The sequence below is a fragment of the Drosophila guanche genome, unplaced genomic scaffold (assembly GCF_900245975.1).
Source record: "Drosophila guanche unplaced genomic scaffold, DGUA_6, whole genome shotgun sequence".
In the NCBI taxonomy this organism is placed as follows: Eukaryota; Metazoa; Arthropoda; class Insecta; order Diptera; family Drosophilidae; genus Drosophila; species Drosophila guanche.
Window position 1 is genome coordinate 3,512,962 of NW_022995752.1, and position 23,958 is coordinate 3,536,919.

A 23,958-nucleotide genomic window follows, 5' to 3' on the forward strand; every position below is an offset into this window, starting at 1 on the left:
GAGTGCAGAATTCGTAACAGAATCGGAATTAGACCTATGCTAAATTTAAAAGCGAGAGAGAGAGTGAGCGAGAGAGAGGAGAGCACACACTCGGGGGTTTGTTTTGCTCAACATATTCTAAACAATTGCGGATCAGAGGGATCTAGGGAAAAAGAGAGCTATAGAGCGCACCACTTGGATCGTGTCCAATAAAATGTTCTGCGCTATTGCGATAAATATTTCACGTTTTAATGCTTGTACCACATTTATACTTAAATTTGAACGGAAGAGATCTGTCCCTTCCGGTTGATAGTTCTTCCGGAAACTCCACAGTTTATAGAATTGCATTTTGATGGTATTCCGCTTCAAACCTTACACCTTCTTGCGCACAATATGATCGTAGAACACCACATAGCCCAGCTTGGGTGAGTACACCATCGACCGTTTGGCATTTTTCGAATACAAATTGTATTGACCACCCACTGTGACTATTTTGCGATCGCCCTTGTGCATAAACAGCAGACCATAATAATGGTCGTGCATCACCAGGTAGTTATCACTGTCTGTATACTTGACCATGTTGTAGCGTGGATTCGAGTAGCTCAGATGGTGGGGCATGGCCTTCACACGGCAACGCCCCTCAAAGACGCACTTCCAGTCGATTTTCTTGATATCGCTGGCAGCATGGCGCCAACTGCATTCCAGATCTATGTAGCCAGAGATCTCAGAACCATCTTTCGCTTGATAGGAAGTAAACACAATGGTCTGTGGATGCAATACAATAGGTATGATTACGATTAGTAGCCCATCCGTGCACTTACCGATAAATACTTAATCAAATTGGGTATCTCGCGCCGTTTAAACTCTAGCAGCACTGGATCCGTATTCGTGGGCGACATAAAATCGCCCAGCAGCCCCACTTTTGTGGTCTTTGGTCTGATGGCCTGCTCGGCAATATTCACACGTCGATCGAACTCATCCTGATCGTACGGCACTTTTGTGGTGCGGTATCCCAGCTGCACAATGGACTTGATCACCTTTCGATTGCTCAAAAAGCGTTCATCGTCGGCAGTGGTAAAGGAGTTGATGTAGTCATTGTAGGTTTCAAAATTCAAGACACTTAAGTCCACTTGTTGAGTGCCCATTTGAAGGTGTAAGAAGTGTCTAGTGTGTGGTGTCTGGAGTGTTGGTTTTTGCTGGAATTAGTCTTTATTTGTGTATTCAAGTGTTGTTGTGTTTGTTGTAGAGTTTTGTGTGATATTGTACATTTTTGATGGGAAAATCCGAGAGTTACTAATCATAGATAAATCACCATATTGTAGATTATTTTTTAATGCCCACTGTCAGAGACCGTAATTATAAGTTTTAAAATAAAAATTGCAAATCTTTGACTGAAATACTTATACTTTTCAGTATATTTTATGTAGCTGTAACATATTTATTTTCTTCACATTGATTTATTAATTTGAATTTAGTCTTCATAGCTCTTATTTGCGGTCCCTGCCCACTGTACATAAAAATGGATCACCCCATGGCGTCGGAGGACGTTCTTTCGATTCTTTATCCCCCCTTTTTCTTCGCTTGATACCTGAATTTGCATTGCAAGTTCTTAGCTTTACGGTGCGCTTAGACGCTGAGTCTGAATCGCGTAGAGCTTTCATGTATGTGCATCATTTGGCATGAATCGTGGATCGTAGCTGTGGGCAGAACGAGATAGACATATCCGAAAAGCTCCGAGCGCATACACAATGCACTTTGCCATACATATAGAAACCAATTACTTTCGTCTACCTGCTGTGTGCTTGCGGCCTGAAACCTTTTTTCTCTCTTTCAATGTACTTTGGAGATTGATCCATGTGACATCTAGGCGGCATGGAATTATCACACTCAATTGTTATTTTCCTCGTTACACGCACACACAAACACTAGAGTATTCCATATAATATATGTATATTGTCTTGCAATCAGCTAAATCCGTAACCTTAACATGTCCTACGAAAGTTCGTCCACATCTGATGATGGTTGGAAAACCGTGGGAGCCAAGCCGAGCTTCACCATGTCCGTCGGTGGTCGCTCACTGGGAACGCCCATGCCCAGCCTGGCCACATCTTTTTCGGTGGACTCCCACTGGAATCGTCAGGTTAATTATAGCGTCTCTAATGATAACTCCTCACCGGGCACACTAGGAAAAGCCACAACCAGCTGGTTCGCTGGCCTGCGAACGACTCGCCCGAGCATCACTCGCTTAATTCAGGGTAATTACGATAATCAAAGTTTAATATCAGACAAGAGCAGCAAGTACGACATCAGTGCATTCTCTCACATAAGTGTGAGCGTGGCAAAGGAAAAGCCAAGCGAAGCTTTGGCCAAAAAGGAAAGACTTATGGCGCAAACTTTGGCCAAGTACGAGTATGAGGACTATCTAAATACTTTTGTCAGGCTGGAGGACAAAAAGTACTTGACAAGTGAACGGGCCATGCAGCTTTTGGTGCCGCTTAAAGTACAGCCTGGGGAGATTGTGTTGAGCGAGTCCAAGTTTAAGAAGGAACAAGCAAAGGGTCCTTTGGGCACACATTACTTTTTCAAGCAGCACAAAATAGCCAATGATCCGTTGGTCATTGCGCTCGCCGAGCGCGAGAAACTCAATGCTGTTAAAGAGATTTCGGTGAGTGTTTTCCACACTTTCTTTTTCTTTGAGAAATGCTTAAAATATTTCCTGATTTATTCCGATTTAGAGCATTATCTTTATTAGCACCCGAAACTCAAAGGGCTTTCTAATATCCGGCTATATAGACTATGAGCAGAGTTTGCGTCACCTCAAGTTGGGCCATCATTCAGAGCACGATTGGGTGAATATTTTTGCCGGCAATCAGCGCCTCGAACCCACCGAACAAGATCTCAGCTTCATTGCCTGGAAGACCGGCAAAGTTTCCTATAACAATTCGGATAATTACAAGATAATGCCAGATGCCATAAAGGGTTTGTGTTTCCAGCACAAGGGCGATGGCTGTGTGATAAATATTGAGAAGCGCATGACGGACGATAATCCGCAGTGCACCTATGTGGAATCACCTAAAAATGGTTCGATTATTATCTATGATCATCGTATAAGGCGAAAGAATTGAAGAACAATATTTTGAGTACATTCGACGGCGCACTTTCGAGATCAATAATAAACCTCTTGTTAGATCAAAAGGATGCCATAACCAAATACAAAGCAATATCAAGAACATCATAATATTTGGCACACACACAGAAAAGAGCCTCTTGCCGCTGACAAAGCAAAATAATCGAGCAATAGATCAGAGCACTACCAGACCATACCAGACTGACTGCTGCCGCCTACGTCACCGACAGTCAGCGTCACAGGGAGACTCAGGAGAGCGCATACCATCCAACAAAAATGAAAGAGAGCAAACTGGAGAGAGTCACGCCAGCGCCATTCATCAGCGCCATCTGCAGAGGGGGATCGTCAGTAGGCATGCAAAGCGCTCCAAGACTGGATGCTGCCGTCGCGTTCAAATAAATTCACCATAAATATATATTCGAAGATTCTACTTTACGTAATTTTGTGCCTGTGTGTGTGTCTATATGTAGCAAAAATAAACCCAAATGGCCGCTGCATTTAGAAAATTCAATTAGTTGTCGAGTGGTTTTTGTTTTTGGAAACCAACAAAGAAAAAAAGAAAACACAACACAAAAATGCATTTCTGTCCAGTCTACATTTATGTCATTGTATTATTCAAAACGATTTTCGCACTGGCTGGCGATGGTCGTAATGAAATTACAGTGGGTAGGTCCTTCAATCGTTTAGTCAAATGATTTTATTCAATAATTTCTGATACGCTTAGGTGCCATTTTCTATGAAAATGAAAAGGAAATTGAACTCAGTTTCGATCAGGCATTTCGTGAGGTGAATAATTTAAAGTTTGCCGAACTGCGGTTTGTCACCATCAAGCGTTATATGCCAACGAATGATAGTTTTTTGCTACAACAGATTAGTGAGTATTTCTTTTGGAGTGGCCATCGAAAAGAACAGAAACATATTATTATATGAGAAATTCATCTTCCGTGTGTGTTAGCTTGTGAACTGATTTCCAATGGCGTTGCGGCTATTTTCGGACCAAGTTCAAAGGCAGCCAGTGGTACGTTAACGTTGCTCTCTCTAAGGCTAAAAGACACATGTGTTCCGTTCTATAGATTATTTTCTTGTTGTTGTTTGTAGATATTGTGGCGCAAATTGCAAACACGACAGGCATTCCACATATAGAATACGATCTGAAACTGGAGGCTACGCGTCAGGAGCATTTAAATCATCAAATGTCTGTGAATGTCGCACCCACATTGTCCGTGCTATCGCGTGCCTACTTTGAGATCATCAAAATCAACTATGAATGGCGCACATTTACGCTCATCTATGAAACACCTGAGGGTAATTAAAAACTTATATTTAACTACACTTTAATCTCTCATTCTTTATGCATTCATTAGGTCTCGCACGCCTGCAGGATCTGATGAACATTCATGCCTTGAACAGCGACTATGTAAAGCTTAGAAATCTGGCAGACTATGCTGGCGATTATCGTGTCTTGTGGAAAGAGGCAGACGAAACCTTTCATGAGCATCGTATCATATTGGACTGTGAGCCGGGCACGCTAAAGGAGCTGCTGAAGATCTCTGTGGACTTCAAGCTGCAGGGACCTTTTAGGGTAGGACATAAAACATAGGACATAAAAATATCGGCATTTATAATTGAAACCTATCATTATTCTAGAACTGGTTCCTCACTCATCTGGATACTCACAGTTCTGGCCTGAAGGATATTTATAATGAAGATTTCAAAGCAAATATCACATCAGTGCGCTTGAAAATCGTCGATCCGAATCCTTTTGAGCGGAAAAAGACGCGCATTAGCAGAGTGGATGTAAGTTGTGTATCTAAAGGCACTCAAAACTCCTGTCTCTAATTTCTTATCACCAGCAAATCCTTGGCAACCAAACGATGCTGCCCATACTCATCTACGATGCTGTGGTGCTCTTTGCCAATTCGGCCCGTAATATTATAGCTGCCATGCAGCCATATCATCCACCAAATAGACATTGTGGCAGTCCAAGTCCTTGGATGCTGGGACCCTTTATAGTCAACGAAATGAAAACCATATCGGAGGACGATGTGGAGCCACATTTCAAAACGGAAAATATGAAACTTGATGAGAATGGACAGCGTACACAATTCAATTTGGAAATATACAAACCCACAGTGAATGAACCCTTGATGGTGTGGACTCCGGACAATGGCATAAAGCGGAGGCACATCAGTCTGGACTTGGGTGATTCTGGCTCCACACAGGATTTCTCAGTGCAAAGAAAAGTCTACACGGTGGTCACACACTACGAGGAGCCATATTTTATGATGAAGTATAAAGTCCAAGCTCCCTGTGGATGTGCCTTAAAGTTCTCTGCTCTTTTCTCTTGCAGGGAAGATCATGAGAACTTCAGAGGACGGGAAAAATTCGAGGGATATGCAGTCGATCTGATCAGTAAATTGTCCGAGCTGCTGGAATTTGATTATGAGTTTATGATTGTCAATGGCAATGGCAAATACAATCCAGAGACAAAGCAATGGGATGGCATTATCAGAAAATTAATTGATCATGTGGGTAGCATAAAGAACACCTCAGAAATCTCTTTCTAATTTTGTTTCCCACAGCATGCCCAAATTGGCGTCTGTGATCTGACCATCACCCAACTGCGACGCTCTGTGGTGGACTTCACGGTGCCCTTTATGCAGCTGGGCATTAGCATTCTGCACTACAAGAGTCCACCCGAGCCAAAGAATCAGTTTGCCTTTCTGGAACCCTTTGCTGTAGAGGTGTGGATCTATATGATATTTGCACAGCTGGTGATGACGTTGGCTTTTGTTTTTATAGCCAGGTGGGTGCTCCTATAGATGGGTAAATTAACTTTGTAATTTGTGGAATTTTTGTAGACTTTCCTATCGGGAATGGCTGCCACCAAATCCGGCCATACAGGATCCCGATGAACTGGAGAATATATGGAATGTTAACAACTCCACGTGGCTAATGGTGGGCTCCATTATGCAACAGGGCTGCGATATTTTACCCAGGTTTGACCTTAAATCTTAGAAAGCAAAATAATAGATTTTTAATTATTTTGTTTTGCATTTTCAGAGGTCCCCACATGCGCATACTCACTGGCATGTGGTGGTTCTTTGCCTTGATGATGCTCAGCACTTATACCGCCAATTTGGCTGCCTTTTTGACCAGCAACAAGTGGCAGAGTAGCATCAAAAATCTACAGGGTCTTATTGAGCAGGATGAGGTCAAGTATGGTAGCATGCGTGGCGGCAGCACTTCGTTGTTCTTCTCCGAATCGAATGAGACTGACTATCAGCGTGCCTGGAATCAAATGAAGGATTTTAATCCATCGGCATTTACCACAACCAACAAGGAGGGCGTGGCACGTGTGCGTAAGGAAAAGGGTTCCTACGCTTTTCTGATGGAGACCACCAGCCTGACCTATAACATCGAAAGGAATTGCGACTTAACGCAGATTGGTGAACAAATTGGCGAAAAACATTATGGCCTGGCAGTGCCATTGGGTGAGTGAAAAAAACTGTGGGAGATTTAAATTATTTAAACATTTATTTAGGTGCCGATTATCGCACAAATTTGAGCGTTTCCATACTCCAATTGAGCGAAAAGGGTGAGCTGTACAAAATGAAGAACAAATGGTGGAAAAATCACAACGTCACCTGCGACACCTTCCACGAGGTGGACGGCGATGAGCTCTCGATTATCGAGTTGGGTGGCGTCTTTTTGGTACTCGCTGGCGGCGTACTCACTGGCGTAATTTTGGGCATCTTTGAGTTCCTCTGGAATCTGCAGCATGTGGCTGTTGAGGAGCGTGTCACACCCTGGCAGGCCCTAAAAGCGGAACTCAGTTTTGCCCTAAAGTTCTGGGTGCCCAAGAAACCACTGAGAATATCCAGCAGCAGCGATAAATCCTCATCCCGCAGATCTTCCGGCTCCAGGCAGAAAAGTCGCAGCAAGACGGCCAGTTAGAAATCGTAAACAAATCTACAAAACTGTTTAATAACATTTAAAGTTGAATTAAAAGTGACTTTTAACATTTGAGTCAAGAGAAAATTCAAAAATTCAACTATGTGCGTAAGGAGATTGGGAAATCTATGGATTTTTGGTCGCTTTGATATATGCCTATATGTATGTATATGTGAATTTATGTTGTGCTACATTTATAGAGACTTTGTTGTGGACTACTTACTTAGAGGGTGCCTTGTGGGGTATATAGGATGAGAGCACAGAGATGTGTGTGCATTTTCTAGCGTTGTTCAAATTTTTTAATTAATAATTGTTGTCTTATTTTCATCCAGGACATGTATGACATGGTCATTACATTCTTCAGTTTTTGTATGGACTACTTACTAAGAGGGTGCTCTGTGGGGTATATAAGACTCAAGTATTTCAGTCTTTCAATTATCAGCCTAGGGTACGCCTTATTCGACTTTTTGAGTCATTTATTCTTATTTTTTTCTATTTTTTGTGGCACCCTACTTAGCCGGCTATGGGGGCGTCCGGTTAGCCTAATTTTAGCGAACATTTAGTTTTCATTTAGTTTTCATTTATTGGTTCATTTCCAGCTACAGCTGATGCCCAGGGTCTGCCTGGTCCAACGCAGACCGTTTCTTTTCTCTCTCTTTTTTATCCAAAACAAAAAAGCTCCTGCCACCCACGATTGTGTGTACGAAAGAGAGAAAATTCGAGATGGAAGACAGCTCCATACAAATTTCATTTTTTGTGCTGCTTACTCAGTGCCTTGCGAACAGTGGCCCGGTACGGATACGGAAAAGTTTCGTTCGTTTTACTTATTTCTTTTTTACGCCCGATTTCGAATCTCGAGCATTTTCCTATAGATGAAATTTCAAATATTTTCCTATAGCTGAATTGAAGTGAATTGGAACACTGGGATACAGTCGCTATATATATGAGATATCGTTATAATGCTTAACTTTAGCTGACCGGACGCATCATGATGTCTGCCATAAAGTTCCTCGTGCTCGTGGCTCTAATTTCTTGCAGCACTGCCAATGAAGAGGCTTTGGTGCTTAAAATTGGTTGGTACACAGATATATCTGCATAAATAATATATAGTTAGCCGAGAAATAATCCATAATAATGTGCAATTTAGGTGGCATTTTCTTCGATACGGAAATGAAGCTCGCAGAAGCCTTTGATGTGGCCGTGGAGGAAATGAATGCCTTGAATGCCAATTTACGTTTGGAACCCATCAAACATTATATGACCATTGATGATAGTATTGTGCTGCAGGATCTTTGTAAGTGCTTTAATTAAGTAGCTGAATTATTAAACATTTTTGTAACCCTTTCTTTTAGCATGCGAATTGATTGGAAATGGTGTGGTTGCTATTTTTGGACCAAGTTCAAAGACAAACAGCGGTAAGTTCTTGTGTTCTTTTGTTTTTTGTCTGGCCATAGTTAAATTATTTTTAAACAACAAAAAAACCATATGCTCTAGCGTCATAAAATAATGTCTGGCACTAGACATATACATAAAGATATATGCTATAAATCCATATAGATTAGAGCGCCATTGAAAGGGAGAGCGCGCGAGAGAGAACGTGTCCGAGTGAGAGATTCGAAAGGCTCGTCAACCTCGTTAATGATTCTTTGAAATATCCAAACACACACTCTCACACAGACACATTAAAATCGGGCCAAGCAGCATTCAAAATATTTTTTGCAGTAAATAAACGTTTAGATTTTGAACCATTGCCAAGAATACATTTCCCTCTTCCTCTCTCTCGTTTTGTTTTTGTGTTTTGCTCAGCATTTTCATTGTGTGTTTTGTTAGTTCCTCGATTCATTCTAAACAAAAATAAACACTCTCTCACGCTCTTAATTCCCATGCCCTCTCTGTTTGCAGATATTGTTGAGGTTTTGTGTAATATGACGGGTATACCACATCTACAGTTCGATTGGCATCCGCAGCAATCGTTTAGGGAGCGCCTCAATCATCAGATGACTGTCAATGTGGCACCCATGGAGCTGATGCTATCGAATGCATTTTCAGATATTTTGGGCAGCAAAAGCTTCGATTGGAAGTCATTCACGATAGTCTATGAGAAGAGTGCACGTGAGTATAAATATTATACATTTTTAAAACATATTTTTCACTCTCTGAATGTTAACTTTGATATGTTTTCTATATTTAAAAATGCTAAGCCATCTTTAAACGTCTCTTTTGATTATGCTAACATAGAAATAATAATTCTAGCTTTAATTTGACATATAGTAACCCTCATAACCAGCTTGATTTTTGTGAAATCTTAGCTCCAATAGTATCTCACCTTTTCCCAAAATCAACACCTCAATCCTTCCCACCCTTAGACCTCAATCGCCTGCAGCACATCTTTGCATGGAAACAACTACACAAAACGGGCATTAAAATGCAGGAATTTCAGCGTGGCGACGACTATCGCATACTCTGGAAAAGGATTAACAATGCACGTGAGAAATTTGTGCTATTGGATTGTCCCGCGGACATTTTGGTGGATGTAGTCAACGCCTCCATAGACTTTAATATGACGGGGTCTTTTAATGTGAGTAGCCATAATATCTGTACTAAATGTTTGATTTTTAATGATTAATTTCCCTTTTGGCAGAATTTATTTCTTACTAATTTGGATACCCATGTCAGTGGCATTGACCGTTTCTATTCAAGAGAGTTTACGGTTACAGTGGCAGCTGTTCGATTGAGAACTTATATACCACCGCCAGTTCATGATGAGATTGATGTATTCGACAACGAAGTGGATACAAGGGTAGGCTCTCAGATTTCAACTCAATTTAATAGCAGCTAAAAATAATATTTCTCCCCCTAGTTTGACTCTTTGGGCACCCAACTTGTCTATGATTCAGTCGTGCTATTCTACAATGCGCTGCTACAAATGAGTCAACGATCGGGTTTCTATATTCCACAATTTAGCTGCGGTCACGGCTTTTGGAAGCCAGGACCACATGTAGTACAGCAAATGAAGGAGGTGGGTTGGAGCACCACATACAAATTCCCTTAAATGATACAATTTCTAATCATATTTTCAGCTATCTCCAAAGCAAGTGAAGCCGCCCTTTAAGACGCAACGCCTGAAGATCAATGCGCATGGGCAGCGTGAGGACTTCAATTTGGAAATCTACAATCCGCTCATCGATCGTGTGACACACATTTGGAATAAAGATTTTCAGCTGGTGGATATAGAGAAAATTAAGGAAAACTCCACGCAGGCGGTAAAGCAGCGAAGACTGGAAAATAAAGAGGATTTTTCGCAGAAGCCCGTGCGGTTTACAGTGGCCACTCGCGTGGGTAAGCCCTACTTTAGCTGGCGGTAAGTAGGATCTACATTTGGCTTATAGACGCTTTATTTTTTATAACTTAAATTTTTTCCTATAGCGACGAGCCTGAAGGTGTGCACTACGAGGGCAATGAACGCTTTGAGGGCTATGCCGTGGATTTGATTTATAAATTGGCCGAGGAATGTAAATTTGACTTTGATTTCGAACCAGTTAGGGATAATAAATACGGCAGCTATGATGCAGCCACCGATGAATGGGATGGCATCATACGACAGCTCATAGATAATGTAAGTTGCAGAAATAATAAAATAAAAATATAATAAACAATTCTTCTTTGCAGAATGCCCAAATAGGCATCTGTGATCTGACCATTACCCAGGCACGTCGTTCTGTGGTGGATTTCACGGTGCCCTTCATGCAGCTGGGCATTAGCATTTTGTCGTACAAGGAGCCACCGCCCAAGGCAGATATTTATGGCTTCCTCAATCCATATGGCGTGGAGGTTTGGCTTTATGTCATGATTGCCATGATGATTACATCGATGGCCATGATATTGGCTGGACGTATGGATCAATTCGAATGGGAGCCGCCATCAGAGAATGCCAATCGTGAGCTGGTGCGTCATAATATCTGGAATATGCATAATACCATGTGGCTGGTGTTGGGTTCTATACTGACGCAGGGCTGTGATTTGTTACCCAGGTAAGTGCCTGCAACAATATGAGTACATTTCGTTTTATAATAAGGTTTTGTTTTACTTTTTTCAGGGGCCTGCCCATGCGCTTGCTCACCGCCTTTTGGTGGATCTTTGCGCTGCTCATATCACAGACTTACATAGCCAAATTGGCTGCCTTTATAACCTCTTCCAAGTTGTCGGGCAATATTGCCTCGCTGCATGATCTCGTGGACCAAAATAAGGTACAGTTTGGCACCATACGCGGTGGTGCGACATCCGTTTATTTTTCCGAATCCAACGACACGGAGAATCGCATGGCCTGGAACAAGATGTTGTCCTTCAAGCCGGACGCATTTACCAAGAATAACGAGGAGGGTGTCGATCGGGTGAAACTCAGTCGCGGTACCTACGCCTTTCTCATGGAGACCACAAATCTGCAGTACTATGTGCAGCGCAATTGTGAGCTCACGCAAATTGGAGAGAGTTTTGGAGAGAAGCATTACGGCATAGCAGTGCCATTGAGTGAGTGTTGAAACTATTTATGAATCCCATATTATATTATCTACGTATGTACACATATTTCCCCTCCCTTCGTAGATGCCAACTTTCGCTCAAATCTCAGTGTGGGCATCCTCAAGCTCAGTGAGCAGGGTGTGCTCTATAATTTGCGCAACAAATGGTTTAATAGCAATGAGAGCACCTGTGTAGAGGACTCGACCATCGATGATGGACAATTCGATATGGATTCTGTGGGTGGACTCTTTGTTATGCTCGTTGTGGGCCTAATTATTGCATTTCTCATTGGCATAGCAGAGTTTCTATGGCATGTGCATCGCATAGCTGTGAAGGAGAAGGTTTGCTGCTCCCTTATACTATGTTTAATCGTTGATTAATATTTATATACCTGCAGATACCCGCAATGTTGGCCCTAAAGGCAGAGTTTAACTTTCTCATACGCTTCTGGCTTACCAAGAAGCCATTGCATACCTATCGCGAGAGTCGAGACTCCACTTCCACGGGCTACTCCTCGCTGCAACAGTTGTCGAGTGGCTCTACTGTTAAAAAGAAGAAAAAGTCAAAGAAAAGAGCAGAGTAGTAGAGTGGAATGGAATGAAAAGGCTTGCAAACATTCAGTGAATTATAGAATATAGTTAGAATACTATAGAGCTAAGCATTAAAGAGATATTCTGAAATATACATACATACACAAAAGAAAGAAACGTACGTGGCTTGTGTTTGTGGGAGTGACTATAATGATGTGGAGGTAAGAGTAGTAATCCAACAAGGAGCACGCAAAATAACCGAGAGCGACCATAGAAAGCCAACGAAAAGCTGTAACCGAGCCCGGCCGCAGTGTGTTAACAGAGATCGGTAAAGTGGTAACAAGCAGCGGTCACAGTCTGTTAACGAAGATCTGTAACGGAGAGCAGCCGAAGTGTGTTAACAGAGATCGGTAAAGTGGTAACAAGCAGCGGTCACAGTCTGTTAACGAAGATCTGTAACGGAGAGCAGCCGCAGTGTGTTAACAGAGATCGGTACCATAGTCTCTTAAGATCGGTAACAAGCAGCGGCCACAGTCTGTTAACGAAGATCTGTAACGGAGAGCAGCCGCAGTGTGTTAACAGAGATCGGTACCTATAGTCTCTTAGATCGGTAACAAGCAGCGGCCACAGTCTGTTAACGAAGATCTGTAACGGAGAGCAGCCGCAGTGTGTTAACAGAGATAGGTAACGTTGTGTCAGAGCTCTAGCTCAGCTGTTCTACTTGAGCTGCTGCCCTGAAAGTATAAAAACTTCCTTTGCGGAACATAGCAAAACAACAAATCATTATTGGTATGTTATCCCGTACCCTGTTATTGCTACTAAAACCTATGTGGTATATTCTTAATATGTATTTGTAATTCGGTCCTTTTGGGACCTGAAAAAAATTGCCTCACTGTTACAGAGAACCTTGCGGTACCTTGCACAGAGGGCGAGTTATTGGTTAAAGTTTTCAACTAGCAATAATCACAGCTCAGTTGTGACTTCATTGCTTGCGATATTGCCACTGCACAAGGCTGGTAAAGAATTGAGGAAATGCACTGAAAATATATGGATAATGGCAATCAGAACCTATTGGGAATTCCAAAAGTGCAGCCCATCGCAAGAGGTTACTAAAGCTGCGAAAAAAACCAGTTGCCCCTTAATCAAGTCACCACCAGTTTCAATCACACTCAGAGACAGAGAGTCAGAGTAGATCAAGGACCCTTTCACCCCTTTAGCTATTGAATTTTTATGACCTAACAAGCAAATTCTACGACCCGAAACCACTTCGATGATATGACCACCATTCGCCCGCATCAGACACGCACTCGCATTCAACTTTGATGGCTGCCCGCAACATAAAAAAAAGAAGAGAGCGCAAAAAAAGGCCAATGAATGGATTTTGGGTGGGTAAAGCAGGACAGAACAGAGCAAAAACAGGAATGTAGCTGTGAAAGGGTCAAGCGTTGGGTCGGACTGCTGCTGCCTTGCTGGCCAGATACTTGGATTATGCCAGTTAAGCGGCTTGGCCGCACAGTGCGGCGGCCAAACTGTAAATTGTAAGCTGCTTTAAGGCAGCCAACCAGCCAGCCATCGACCGACAAATTTCCTTAAAGTTAAATGCCACTCAACAATCAGCATTCCAACTCAGACAATAACGTGCGAGTCCTGGATGCCCGCACTCAAGGACTTCAACGGCCAAGCCTGGGTCTGGCCTGCCAAATGGCTAAAGGTTTTTCGTATATATCGCGCTTTGTAATTTAAATGGCTCTTTTATGGTACGAGGCAATAAAATGTACAAATAAGGGTTAATTATGTCCCAGTAGTTGACGGCTGCGGGGCTATGGCAATGGCGATGGGCCATAAGATGCCAAAATTTGTGGGGGGTGGCAATTGGCCGCTGAAGGGAATGTTAATGAGTGCGGGATAAACAAAAGAAAAAGCTGCTCGTTGGGTGTCTTGAAAGGTGCTTCGTATAAAACGCTTGTTTAAAGGGTATTTGTGCGAGCAAGTGGAAGAGCAAAACTGATTTTTCTCTAATAGTTTACACATAAATCCTCACACATACGCTTTTCAATAATCACACTCTAATTCTACTCCTGCCCATCCAACACCTACTTAAATCTCTGCCAACTTCATTAGATTGGGTTCATTTCATATAAAAACATTTCTCATCTGTGTCAAAAGTGACATGGCCCCACAAGGCTTATTAACCCTTGTCAGGGAAACGCCCTTAGGTCCTACACTAAACGGATGTTGGCAGTATCAAACAACAACAAAAACTACAACACATACACAGCCAGAGAGGGTGTGAGCGAGAGTGGGGGAGTGGAAAAAAAGAGCCATAAAAAACAGACGCAGTCGATTGCCTCATCGACGGAGCGGAAACAATTGACTCGATTACAGGGCAAACAAAAACAATTTTGCCACCAATATAAACATGACAGAGCAATAAAAGCAACAACAGGACAGACGACTACCACACCACTAGGACACAAAGGATACAACAAAAAAAGGGCAGCCAAAACCGGAAAAAAAGGAGAGGAAATACTCGTGCCATCGAATAGAGGGAAAGGGTTTTCGTGGGGCCGACATGGCAGATACCCTGGGATAAACAGGGGTTCTTTAGGAGCTTAAAATGTTCCTTTTTGATCAGAGGAACTGGTAAAGAATTTTTATAGAATTATATAGCTTAAATAGTCATCCAATGTGGGCAGCTTTGACTTGATTTAAATTAAGTTACAACAAGGATTAAAGCATTTTGCATTGATTCAAATATTCGATTACAAAATCATGCCACTAATGTTAGTAAATATCATATAACATCTCAAATATTGACTTGACTTGACACAAAATCAAGGCACCCATTCTTAGTGTATCAACACTGGAAATAACAATATTGCAAGTGTTTAGAGTGCGTGTGAAGGGATGTACGCTGGGGTTGGGTTTTGTGTGTGTGTGTTTTTTTTTCGGGGCTTTGCATTGACTCCAGTTAGTGCGGCCGCTCACTCGACACCTCTCACTTCTTTGCTTGATTTTTTTATCTGACAGCCTTTTGAAGCTTGTTTTGATTTGAACAAATGTGTGTCATAACCCACTGCTGCTTCCTTTACTTGATTTCATTGTCGAATTGTTTCTGCTGCTGCTGTGCTCAAACCGCATTCGTCTGTCGAAATTTTCGTTATTGTTAGATCTGCCACACAATTTGAAAAACGTTTTGGCACACACTCATGCACAAAAAATTAAATAACATAAAACCGCATACGGTTTTATTATCCTTGTTTGGTAGATTTCCTTTTTTTCTGTTGTCTTGTTGATTGTGTATAAAATTTTAATTGTTATTTATTGGGTGGCATGCCAGTTGTAGTGTTAATTGGTTGCTCAGCTGGAGATCATAAATGTGGGGTGGTGGGCTGTGCAAATATTTGAATCACTAAATTAAATTCGAATTATTCGTGCAAGTAAACAGGGAATACTCTTTTTTTGTTGTCGTTGTATTGTGGTTAATTGTTTTCATTTTATTTCTGATTTAATGCAGAGTTCATGCTGCGCTTAATTTAATTAATGATTTAGATGTTGATAATTAATTATGTGGGGGAAGAATAGAAGCATAAACTACCTCTTTCACCGTTTATACAATTCCTCTTTGGGCATGCTACAAATTCCGAGTAGTCTGCTAAAATCACCAACGAATCGGAGCTGTAAAGTGCACTTCTCGGCATGCCGCACACACACACACACACACACACAATGCATTTTAAACAACAAGTTGTCGAGGGGCCAGCCGCAATGCTAACCGGTAATTGTTGCTCCGGGGGAGATGGTGGGGAGCAGCCAATATGTTGAGGAGGAACACGCGCGACTCACGTGCGTACCTCGGTGAAATTTTCGGAAAATTCAACCAGCTAACAAGCTGAAAGCAAGCTGGCAAATAAAAACAGCAGCACAACAGCAGCAGCAGCAACACGACGTGGAGCAGCACCCGGGGGCGTCCTACCGATCCCAGCGGAAGTTGAGGCACCCATACAGGCTCTCGCTCTCGCTCTCGCTCTGGCTCAATCTACGGCTATGGCAGAGGTACAAATTCAATATGGCGTCACAGAGGAAGTGCCACAGACGCAGTGCATTTGCATGTGTGCATCTCTTTCTCTCATTGAACCAACAGCTTGTGGCGGCAATTTGTGGACATTATTGTTTCATGACTGACCAACTGGTTTTCGGGGGGGGCGGCGGCTGCAAACGTGCCACGTGAATCCAGCAAGGAGAACCGAGAAGGCCTAAGCAAAGCCAGAGCCGAAAAACTCGGCCACAGTCACAGGATAACAGCTTTTCCCAATGGCAGTTGCTGTCCCCCCAAACTATTGTTATTTGATGCAGCCACTAGTGCAGCTTTGTGCCACTGTGCTCCGCAGCTGTGATCTCAATTTTGGATTATTTACGCGGTTTTTGTGTGTTTTAAAATGTGTGCCAAAAATTAATTGCAAATGCGGCTTGCTGGCTCACATAAAGAATGTGCATGCGATTGGATTCCAGGCTGAAATAATTATGCCACACCCCCACCCAGCCCCAATTAGTGATTGGTTGTTAGAATTTGAAAAATCAATTACGGTTGAAATTCAAGATTAAAATAAAGCAGAAACAGCCCGGGGTTTTCGCTAAGAGATGCAAGCAGAAATCAATTTTATTTTGGGTTGAAAATGTATATAATTTAGAATTTAATCTGCCAGATGCTGATATATATATAATTTAAATTGTTGAACTTTTTATAAGAGCATACAAATGATAGCTAAATGTGCATAAAATAATTCCCGCATAATCTCATTTATCAAAGCACAATTATAAATTATTCGAATTATCCCCAGCAATAAATATGTTGCACATTATTGCTGCTTTTTATGTTAGAAAATGCGCCAAATAAATTTAAAATAGTTCCATTTTCCAAATTTGTTATTGAGCTTTCAGCACTTAAAAAAATTACCCAGCCATATGTCCAATGTTCCATTAGATTTTCACTAGTTTTTTCCAGCTGCAGCTCATTTCCTGTAGACGCCATAAATCAACTGGCAGTTGGAGTTGCTCTTGTCTCTGTGCAGAAAATCGGCAAAGCCAACCAATATCCGTCTGCAAATGTGTGTGTAGAGCCACCCCAGTTGAAATGCTGCCCAGCTGCTGACATTTACAAACGTATTAATTGATTTTCATTCTCTACAGTTTGGGCATGGGAAAATCCCCAATGCTCCCCCAGTCTGTGCCCCTGCCCTGTTGGCCTGTAAAGTTGATTTGATTTTTAAGTCAATGTCAAATGCGTGTCTTGACTGACATTCCCAATTTTGTGAAAGTTTCACAGGGGCATGGAGAGCCCGAAGTAGCATCCAGGGGCAGACAACCACAACCCAAGACCATAAAATGACATTCGAAAAATTTGCAAAACATCAGACGTTGAAGTTTTGGTTTTCTTTTTCTGTTTTGTGTTTAATGAACATTTCTTTTGTGTCTCTAGACCTAGAGAATCTATTTTCGATCATTTGAACTTTGAACTTGTCGGGGTGAGATGAGGTTTGATTTTGTTTTTCTTGCTGGCTTTTTATTTGCCGTTTGAAATTGCAGAAAAAATTGATTTGCATTCAAGCTGCATTCAGATGTTCGCCTATTGATTCTGTAATTGCTGCAGACAATTTTAAAGTAATTTCTGAGGATATTTATTATCATATGAAAGTGTAAACTTGCTAGAATTTTAGTATATTCATTAGTTTATTATATTATTAGTATATTCAATTATGAAAAAAGGATTTAAGTCATGCTGGAAACTGCCTTATTTATGAGAGAATATTTTATTTATAATCAATGTTCAAACATTAGGCCATTAATTTGGCATATGAAAATCATACAAAATCAAATTAGTTTTTGCATAATAAATACCTAAGCCAACATGAAACACTTACTCATGCTTATACACAAATGAAGTCCAGCATTTTTGGGCCCAGTTTTATTTTTTGATTTATTCGTATTATTTTTATTAATAAATATACCTTAAATATAAATAAAACTAGCTAATTTACATATTAAATGAATTGGGTAAAATGTCATACAACCTATCAACTGCTTGTGTTCTTCTGCACTAAAATATTTACGCTTCACCATAGTCTTTGCTGGTATTACATTTGGTTGAAAGGGAAATTATTGCAGGGGAAATTCTCCCCTCCTGGAGCAAGTGTGGTGAGTTTGCCGAAGGTTGCCAGGCAGCGCGTTTGCCATGTAAGTCAATAGAAAATATATAGAGACATTAAAACTGTTTTAGTTTTGGGTTATATAAAAGAAATAACCGCAATTTAAATGCGAAATATATGTATGGACAATGCAAAATTATCAAAAGATTATGTGTAGGGTGTATCTGAAAACCGGTTGCTTAATGGAAGTGACTAGTTTTTCGGTTAGTTAGTTAGTTTTTCGTTAAAGAATATTCCAAATGACATTAATTGAGCGCTTATAAATATTTCTTAATATCATTTTGAATACCATCTCACTCTATCCGCAATTTGCACCCATAAAAAAACCACGAAAAATATTTTAATTTATATTAAAGATAAATTCCATAATAATACAATTTCTAGCTTAATAAAAAACAGACTCAGAAAAACAATTTTCAAGTTTAGCTTCAATGTCAAGACAAATTCTTGTATACGTAATTTTCCCCTACAATAAAAAACGTGGAAAATGGCAAATGGAAATCGTGATTCAGCCAGCTGTAATGATTCCCAACACAACAACAAAATAATACAAGAACACAGAGAAACTTAAAGAAAAACCGAAGAAAAAGCCAAGAAACAGACACTCGCTGTACAATTTTCGATTCCGAGTGCCGAAGACACGAAACGAAATGCGCCCAATGCGAAGACATTGAAAATTGGAAAATATACGCCTACCAGGACATGCGATAGGCTGTTCCCGTTAAATAATAAATAAATACGCGACGCACCCATACCGAGCAGGGACACCGAGTAGCGCCACCCACGTCCACCCACATCCTGTTGTAATGCGCAGTGGAGTCCCCAATAAGTAGGCAATGGAAAACAAATGTTTGACTTGACTTATGAGGAAAGTCAGACAACCAGTAAAGGGCCAGAGCAGAGCAGAGTATTTGGCCAGTGGGCAGGAGGAGGATTCTTCTTTCGAGATGCAGCCTAAGGAATAATTGTCTGTGGTTAGGGGTGGCTGGCTATATAGAGGAAGGCATTTACCTTCGCTATGTATACCCTATATGTGTGTCAGTATATTTTTTTCCATTTTCCTTTGATTGTTAGCCGGCGACTGCGCATATTTTCCCTCTATTCATATACTTTTCCTTTCTTCTTTTTTTTTCAAAGCTTTGTTTGGTTTTTCTTTTTCTTTTTCTTTTTCTTCACTTTGCTCTCATTTCCATTTTGTTATTTTTGTTGTTGTACCTTTAGTGGGAATGGGTCGTTATCTTTCAATTGGTCGGCGATTGTTTGTTGGAGTAGTTGCCAAAGGGAGTGCAAGGAACTCACCTCAGTGGAGAAGGAAGTATTTATTATATCTGTAGCTCTGGAAATAGTATTAAAAAGTCTTCTTATTGCTGGATTTACCATACCCTGGCATCGATTGTGGTCAGATTGTGGTTCTATATCTGCCAATAGCTTCGAGGCCGCATAGGCTCTTTCAGATCCTAAAGATTGGATTTAGTGAGCATTCTTGGAGGCACAGCCTAGTTTTCAGGTCAAAGATCAGAGCAACTGCAGGTTTTGGAATTATGTAAACATTCTGCTATTCTCTTGCTGTTACCGCTCGCTGTTAGTCATTGCGATTCCTCTGCTTGTATCGCTTTCTGTTACCTCTGCTGTTACTGCTTGCTGGTAGCGCTGCTTATACTCTGAGAGCGCTTTGTGATCGGTCTCCACCCAGAACTTCCAACCCAACGCTCTCCACACGACACTCCAAACGGCACTCATTGCGTTAAGCATATGCACGAGCATTTATTACCGTCAAGCGTCAAGGTTAAACGAAGCAAAGAAACAAATGCAGTGAAGTTTTACCGCTCGTTTTAAATTTATCTAACAACAGTAAACAGTGAATCCAATTAAATACATTTTTCATTGGATGATACTGCTTAAATTAAAGTACGCCCCTCTTTGTAATTGAGTTACATTTGCCCACCTTTCGTCACGCATTTTGCGTTGCAGTTTGCTATTATGCTACCAGCTACCTGCACCCTGCAGTACGTCTATGATTAACGTGGCTGGAATATCCACTAAGTGCATGTTTTTGACTTTGCTGCCATACGTATACGTTTCAAAGTCATTAGGTGGGAATGTAAAATCCCGTGCATACACACATCCAGCGAACCAGCGAGCCGCTGCAACAAGCAGGACAAAGCAGGGGCAAGAGAAAGCGATATTAGTACCCTTGTGTGCATATGTATGCACAGCTACGAAGCGTGGTCATTATGCGGCTGGTTATTTTCCACATTTCATGGCTCAAGTGCTTATTTGAGCACACCGTCGGGGGTTGGCAGACCCTATAGGGCGCACGCCTTTGAGTTTCGAGTTTGTTTTCTGTTTCTTTTATTTTTTTGTTTTACCAAGAAGCACTTAAAAATCGACACGGTATGCTGTTATTTGTTATTTGCCGTTTGCAAAAATTGCTTACTTGGAGTTGGTCTGCGTCTCCGTGCCACGAAAACCCCCTCCAGCCAGCTGCAGTATCTGCAGTTTTCAATCAGCCTAATGACAGAGGCAGCACGAATTTGCTTTTTAATTAAAGGAAAATACCATTCAACATTGTCCAAGAGCCCAGAGACACTCGAAAAAGAGAGTCCAACTATTCGCCAAAAACTTGAACAAACAGCAAAAGAAAGCAATACTCCTACAGACACAGATAAACAGCTACAAAGAGCGGGAGGGAGCGGCAGAGAGTCATAATAACAATAATGAACAAGTTTGCCACTTCATTTTGAATGGTCCGGCAACGTTGTGATAGCTACTTAGTGCCAATAGTAAAATCCAGCCACACAAAAACCAAAACCCAATGCCAAATTGCAATCCAAAAAGATAAACAGCACTGAACAGTAGACAACTGCAATGGCAATGAGGCAGGCAGGCAGCGAGGCACACAAAAATAAGCACGGCCAGCTGTCCTGGCCTGCAAGAAGCTATGCAGTGGAAAACCCAAGTTAATCAGCATTTATGGAAGATATTATCAAAACTTTTGATACTCTACGCGGAGAATCGTGCAATGTGTAGGGGTAACATTGAAAGCTTACAGGGTTTGTGAGTGGATTTTGTTGGCAGAGATCGGGAATAAAATAATAAAAATTATAAAAAGATTGAGGGATTTATCAATCCCTGAATTTTCCTCAAAGAGTATTCAGCCCCGTTATTCATTATGCATTTAGGCACTGGGATAGGCTTCTATGGTTCAATTATTCAATCAATATTTTCTTTTCTTTGGCACTTTCACTATTTAAGTAAATCTCATAACCTTCTTAGCATATTCCCAGCTTACTATATTAACCCAACTCTACAGAGCATTCAGGAATCCTGCTTTAAAATAAAAATTTTCACTGCTCTCCATTTGCCCCGTTTTCTGGTGTTTTTTTTTTGTATTTTTTGAAGTAAATAATTTCATATTTTTATGCTGAAGCATTTATTTGCTTAGCTCACTGGCTGCTTTGGCTGTTTTGGTTTGCTTTGCGTTGTAATCTGCCAAATGTACTGGTACTCCCACACAGAGAGATAGAGAGAGATTTGGCCTGCTCCGCCACTCGAGCTAATGACACTTTATGTGGCCAGGAGTACTTCAGACTGCCAGACAGTAAGACTGCCAGCAGCTGTCCTGCTGCTCCAATTTTGGTGTCTGTGTAATGTGCTTTATGTACTCTTGTGTCTGTGGCAAGTTATCCCCAGAGGTCAAAGGCGTAAGCCCCCAAGAGGCGCTTAGGTTTGTGGATGACCGTTCAAGGGTTTTCTATACATTCTTTTTTTTTGCTACAAATTGTGTAAACATATATTGATGTTTTTGCAGTAGCTGTAGTCAAGTGTTGATTATATTGAGTGCTGCTGTGTGTTTTGTTGTTAAGGTTAATCTATCTTTAAGCCATTGTTAAACTCCATTTGTGCCTATCACTTTGCGTATCTATGCGGTAAGTACTCTCCGTTGTGGGTGGGAGGCGTGTCCGGCGATTTTGCAATTTTAAACACTTCCGCTGCACAATACAAGAGGAAAATAAATTAAAAAATTTAACTACAGCTTGGCAGAGCCCCCCAAGACCATTTGTTGTTCTCGCACATAAAACTCTTACCATTTGGTTGTCTGTCTGTAGGTCTGTCTGTCTGCATTTCTTCTGTCTGGGCAATAAGCAGGGTAAAAATTTACGCGCTGCTAACATGCAACTTGTGGCTTGTAACTTGAGTCAAGGTTTTCTGTAGGGGGCAAACATACATACATACATACATGCTGATGTACATAAAACTTGCAGCTGGCATTTTCTGCCCCATCTTTTTTGCTTATTCTAGTTCCACCCAAGCAATTTCATATTATTGTTCCACTCAACAGCAACTTTGTAATTGAAATCAAAGTGTGTAAACGGAGCCCGAAATCAAATCGCATGAACACCCTCGTGCCAGCAAATGCATTGATTCTCCATTGAACTCATGGGACAATGGCGCGTACATACATATGTGAAAGAGTTGGCCATTTCTTTTGATTAAACTTGGCCAACAATTAAACAGTCGGTAACTAGAGAATGGAAACTGTTTGAATTGAAGTTTGCTGTGAAAAGTGTTTGCCGTCTGTTTGCATTGACTTTTGACATGCTCTCTGGACTTTCCTTTCACTTGATTGGGTTTTCCTTTTCTCGGGCAGTTAAAACAAAAGCTAAAAGGAGGGGTTGGTTGTGGTTTTTCAATTGATTTACAATTGATTCTATTGTTTTGGGTTACTTTAATTGCTGCCAAATTGTACAATTTTTCACACTAAGATAGATCCATAATTGTTATTTGCCCATAAATGCTATCTAATTACAATAATAAGGGGTAGATAAATATTGAATTAATATGAAATGTTAGTCGCATCTTTAAACCCCCAAGGAAAAACCCCTTTTTGCCAATCAAATTTTCATGCGAAAATTAATCGAAAATTCACCCAAAGTTGATTTTAATTTCTAGTTGAACCTTGAAAATTCGAACTGCTAAAATTAGCTTGACAAAATGCTGCCACATGCTGGTAGGGCATTAATTAATTTCAAATTCATTATAAAATGTATAATTTATTTGAAAATAATTTGAGCAGCACACACACACGCACACACATGTCATGCAAAATGCATAAGAGAAATGCATCTTAATAGTAAATCTCAAATCAATTTGGGTTCCCCCACTAAATTCTGTTACAACCCGCATACACGTACACACGTACGCACTCACATTTGTACATATGTGTGGAGGCACGTGCAATTGAGCAAACTATAATCACAGGAATTTATCTAAAGCAGACAGTAAGCCTAGGCCCGAGCATTTACATAAACTTTCGTGGACAGTGGCCAGTGGGCAGTGGGCTGAGCATTCGGTGTATCTGAATATGAGCAGCATCAGCGGCCCACAGAGATGCCTCCCATGGATATAGGCAGGCAGGAACTGCAATTGAAGACATTTGTCATGCCATGCCATGCCACCCCCCCTTGGTGCTGACGAACCTGCCAGAGTTCGAGTACGATGACGGGCGGCCTAAGCAACTTGGTTAATTATAATGGGTGCGGCTTGCTGTGGTGTGTGGGGGGAGGGAGCGAGTACAGTGATTAAGGAGCACCAGACAGGGGGGGNAGGGGGGGGGGGGGGGGTTGGATAGGACAGCCGGCAA

At 41.3% G+C, this 23,958-nt stretch overlaps 4 protein-coding genes and 1 non-coding gene across 5 annotated transcripts; 3 read left to right on the forward strand and 2 right to left on the reverse strand.

Annotated features, from left to right (window-relative positions):
• Positions 1–304: 304 nt before the first annotated feature.
• On the reverse strand, positions 305–1,212 carry LOC117587670 (cilia- and flagella-associated protein 299). The gene is made up of 2 exons (XM_034278562.1): positions 801–1,212; positions 305–744 (listed from the first exon to the last, which is right to left on the reverse strand). Exons 1-2 carry the CDS (start codon positions 1,122–1,124, stop codon positions 352–354), a joined length of 717 nt encoding a protein of 238 aa, XP_034134453.1. The 5' UTR covers positions 1,125–1,212; the 3' UTR covers positions 305–351.
• A 716-nt stretch (positions 1,213–1,928) lies between these two features.
• LOC117587842 (cilia- and flagella-associated protein 299) lies at positions 1,929–3,511 on the forward strand. The gene is made up of 2 exons (XM_034278806.1): positions 1,929–2,644; positions 2,715–3,511. Exons 1-2 carry the CDS (start codon positions 1,967–1,969, stop codon positions 3,102–3,104), a joined length of 1,068 nt encoding a protein of 355 aa, XP_034134697.1. The 5' UTR covers positions 1,929–1,966; the 3' UTR covers positions 3,105–3,511.
• A 128-nt stretch (positions 3,512–3,639) lies between these two features.
• Positions 3,640–7,067, forward strand: LOC117587840 (glutamate receptor ionotropic, kainate 2). The gene is made up of 12 exons (XM_034278805.1): positions 3,640–3,772; positions 3,831–3,980; positions 4,062–4,124; positions 4,205–4,411; positions 4,471–4,688; positions 4,754–4,903; positions 4,960–5,396; positions 5,457–5,634; positions 5,689–5,912; positions 5,968–6,105; positions 6,170–6,600; positions 6,651–7,067. The coding sequence occupies exons 1-12, from the start codon at positions 3,682–3,684 to the stop codon at positions 7,061–7,063; spliced, it is 2,700 nt and encodes an 899-aa protein (XP_034134696.1). The 5' UTR covers positions 3,640–3,681; the 3' UTR covers positions 7,064–7,067.
• A 767-nt stretch (positions 7,068–7,834) lies between these two features.
• Positions 7,835–12,248, forward strand: LOC117587926 (glutamate receptor ionotropic, kainate 2). Its single transcript, XM_034278913.1, has 13 exons — positions 7,835–8,133; positions 8,208–8,354; positions 8,413–8,475; positions 8,963–9,172; positions 9,427–9,638; positions 9,702–9,860; positions 9,921–10,079; positions 10,141–10,421; positions 10,487–10,676; positions 10,730–11,091; positions 11,157–11,587; positions 11,663–11,919; positions 11,976–12,248. Exons 1-13 carry the CDS (start codon positions 8,049–8,051, stop codon positions 12,159–12,161), a joined length of 2,742 nt encoding a protein of 913 aa, XP_034134804.1. The 5' UTR covers positions 7,835–8,048; the 3' UTR covers positions 12,162–12,248.
• Positions 12,249–12,969: 721 nt separating this feature from the next.
• LOC117588244 lies at positions 12,970–13,123 on the reverse strand. The gene has a single exon (XR_004574111.1). It is a non-coding gene; the product is annotated as a U4 spliceosomal RNA (small nuclear RNA).
• Positions 13,124–23,958: the final 10,835 nt, after the last annotated feature.

What these genes read in the sequence shown, in the direction of transcription:
- LOC117587842 (XM_034278806.1), top strand. Translation starts at nt 1,967, where the DNA reads ATGTCCTACGAAAGTTCGTCCACATCTGATGATGGTTGGAAAACCGTG. An exon ending in ATGCTGTTAAAGAGATTTCG is followed by an intron (nt 2,645 to 2,714) that starts GTGAGTGTTTTC and finishes ATTCCGATTTAG; the next exon opens with AGCATTATCTTTATTAGCAC.
- LOC117587926 (XM_034278913.1), top strand. Translation starts at nt 8,049, where the DNA reads ATGATGTCTGCCATAAAGTTCCTCGTGCTCGTGGCTCTAATTTCTTGC. An exon ending in ACAACGAAGTGGATACAAGG is followed by an intron (nt 9,861 to 9,920) that starts GTAGGCTCTCAG and finishes TTCTCCCCCTAG; the next exon opens with TTTGACTCTTTGGGCACCCA. An exon ending in TAGTACAGCAAATGAAGGAG is followed by an intron (nt 10,080 to 10,140) that starts GTGGGTTGGAGC and finishes TCATATTTTCAG; the next exon opens with CTATCTCCAAAGCAAGTGAA.
- LOC117587670 (XM_034278562.1), bottom strand. Translation starts at nt 1,124, where the DNA reads ATGGGCACTCAACAAGTGGACTTAAGTGTCTTGAATTTTGAAACCTAC. An exon ending in ATTTGATTAAGTATTTATCG is followed by an intron (nt 745 to 800) that starts GTAAGTGCACGG and finishes TTGCATCCACAG; the next exon opens with ACCATTGTGTTTACTTCCTA.
- LOC117587840 (XM_034278805.1), top strand. Translation starts at nt 3,682, where the DNA reads ATGCATTTCTGTCCAGTCTACATTTATGTCATTGTATTATTCAAAACG. An exon ending in AAGTTCAAAGGCAGCCAGTG is followed by an intron (nt 4,125 to 4,204) that starts GTACGTTAACGT and finishes TGTTGTTTGTAG; the next exon opens with ATATTGTGGCGCAAATTGCA. An exon ending in TCAGAAAATTAATTGATCAT is followed by an intron (nt 5,635 to 5,688) that starts GTGGGTAGCATA and finishes TGTTTCCCACAG; the next exon opens with CATGCCCAAATTGGCGTCTG.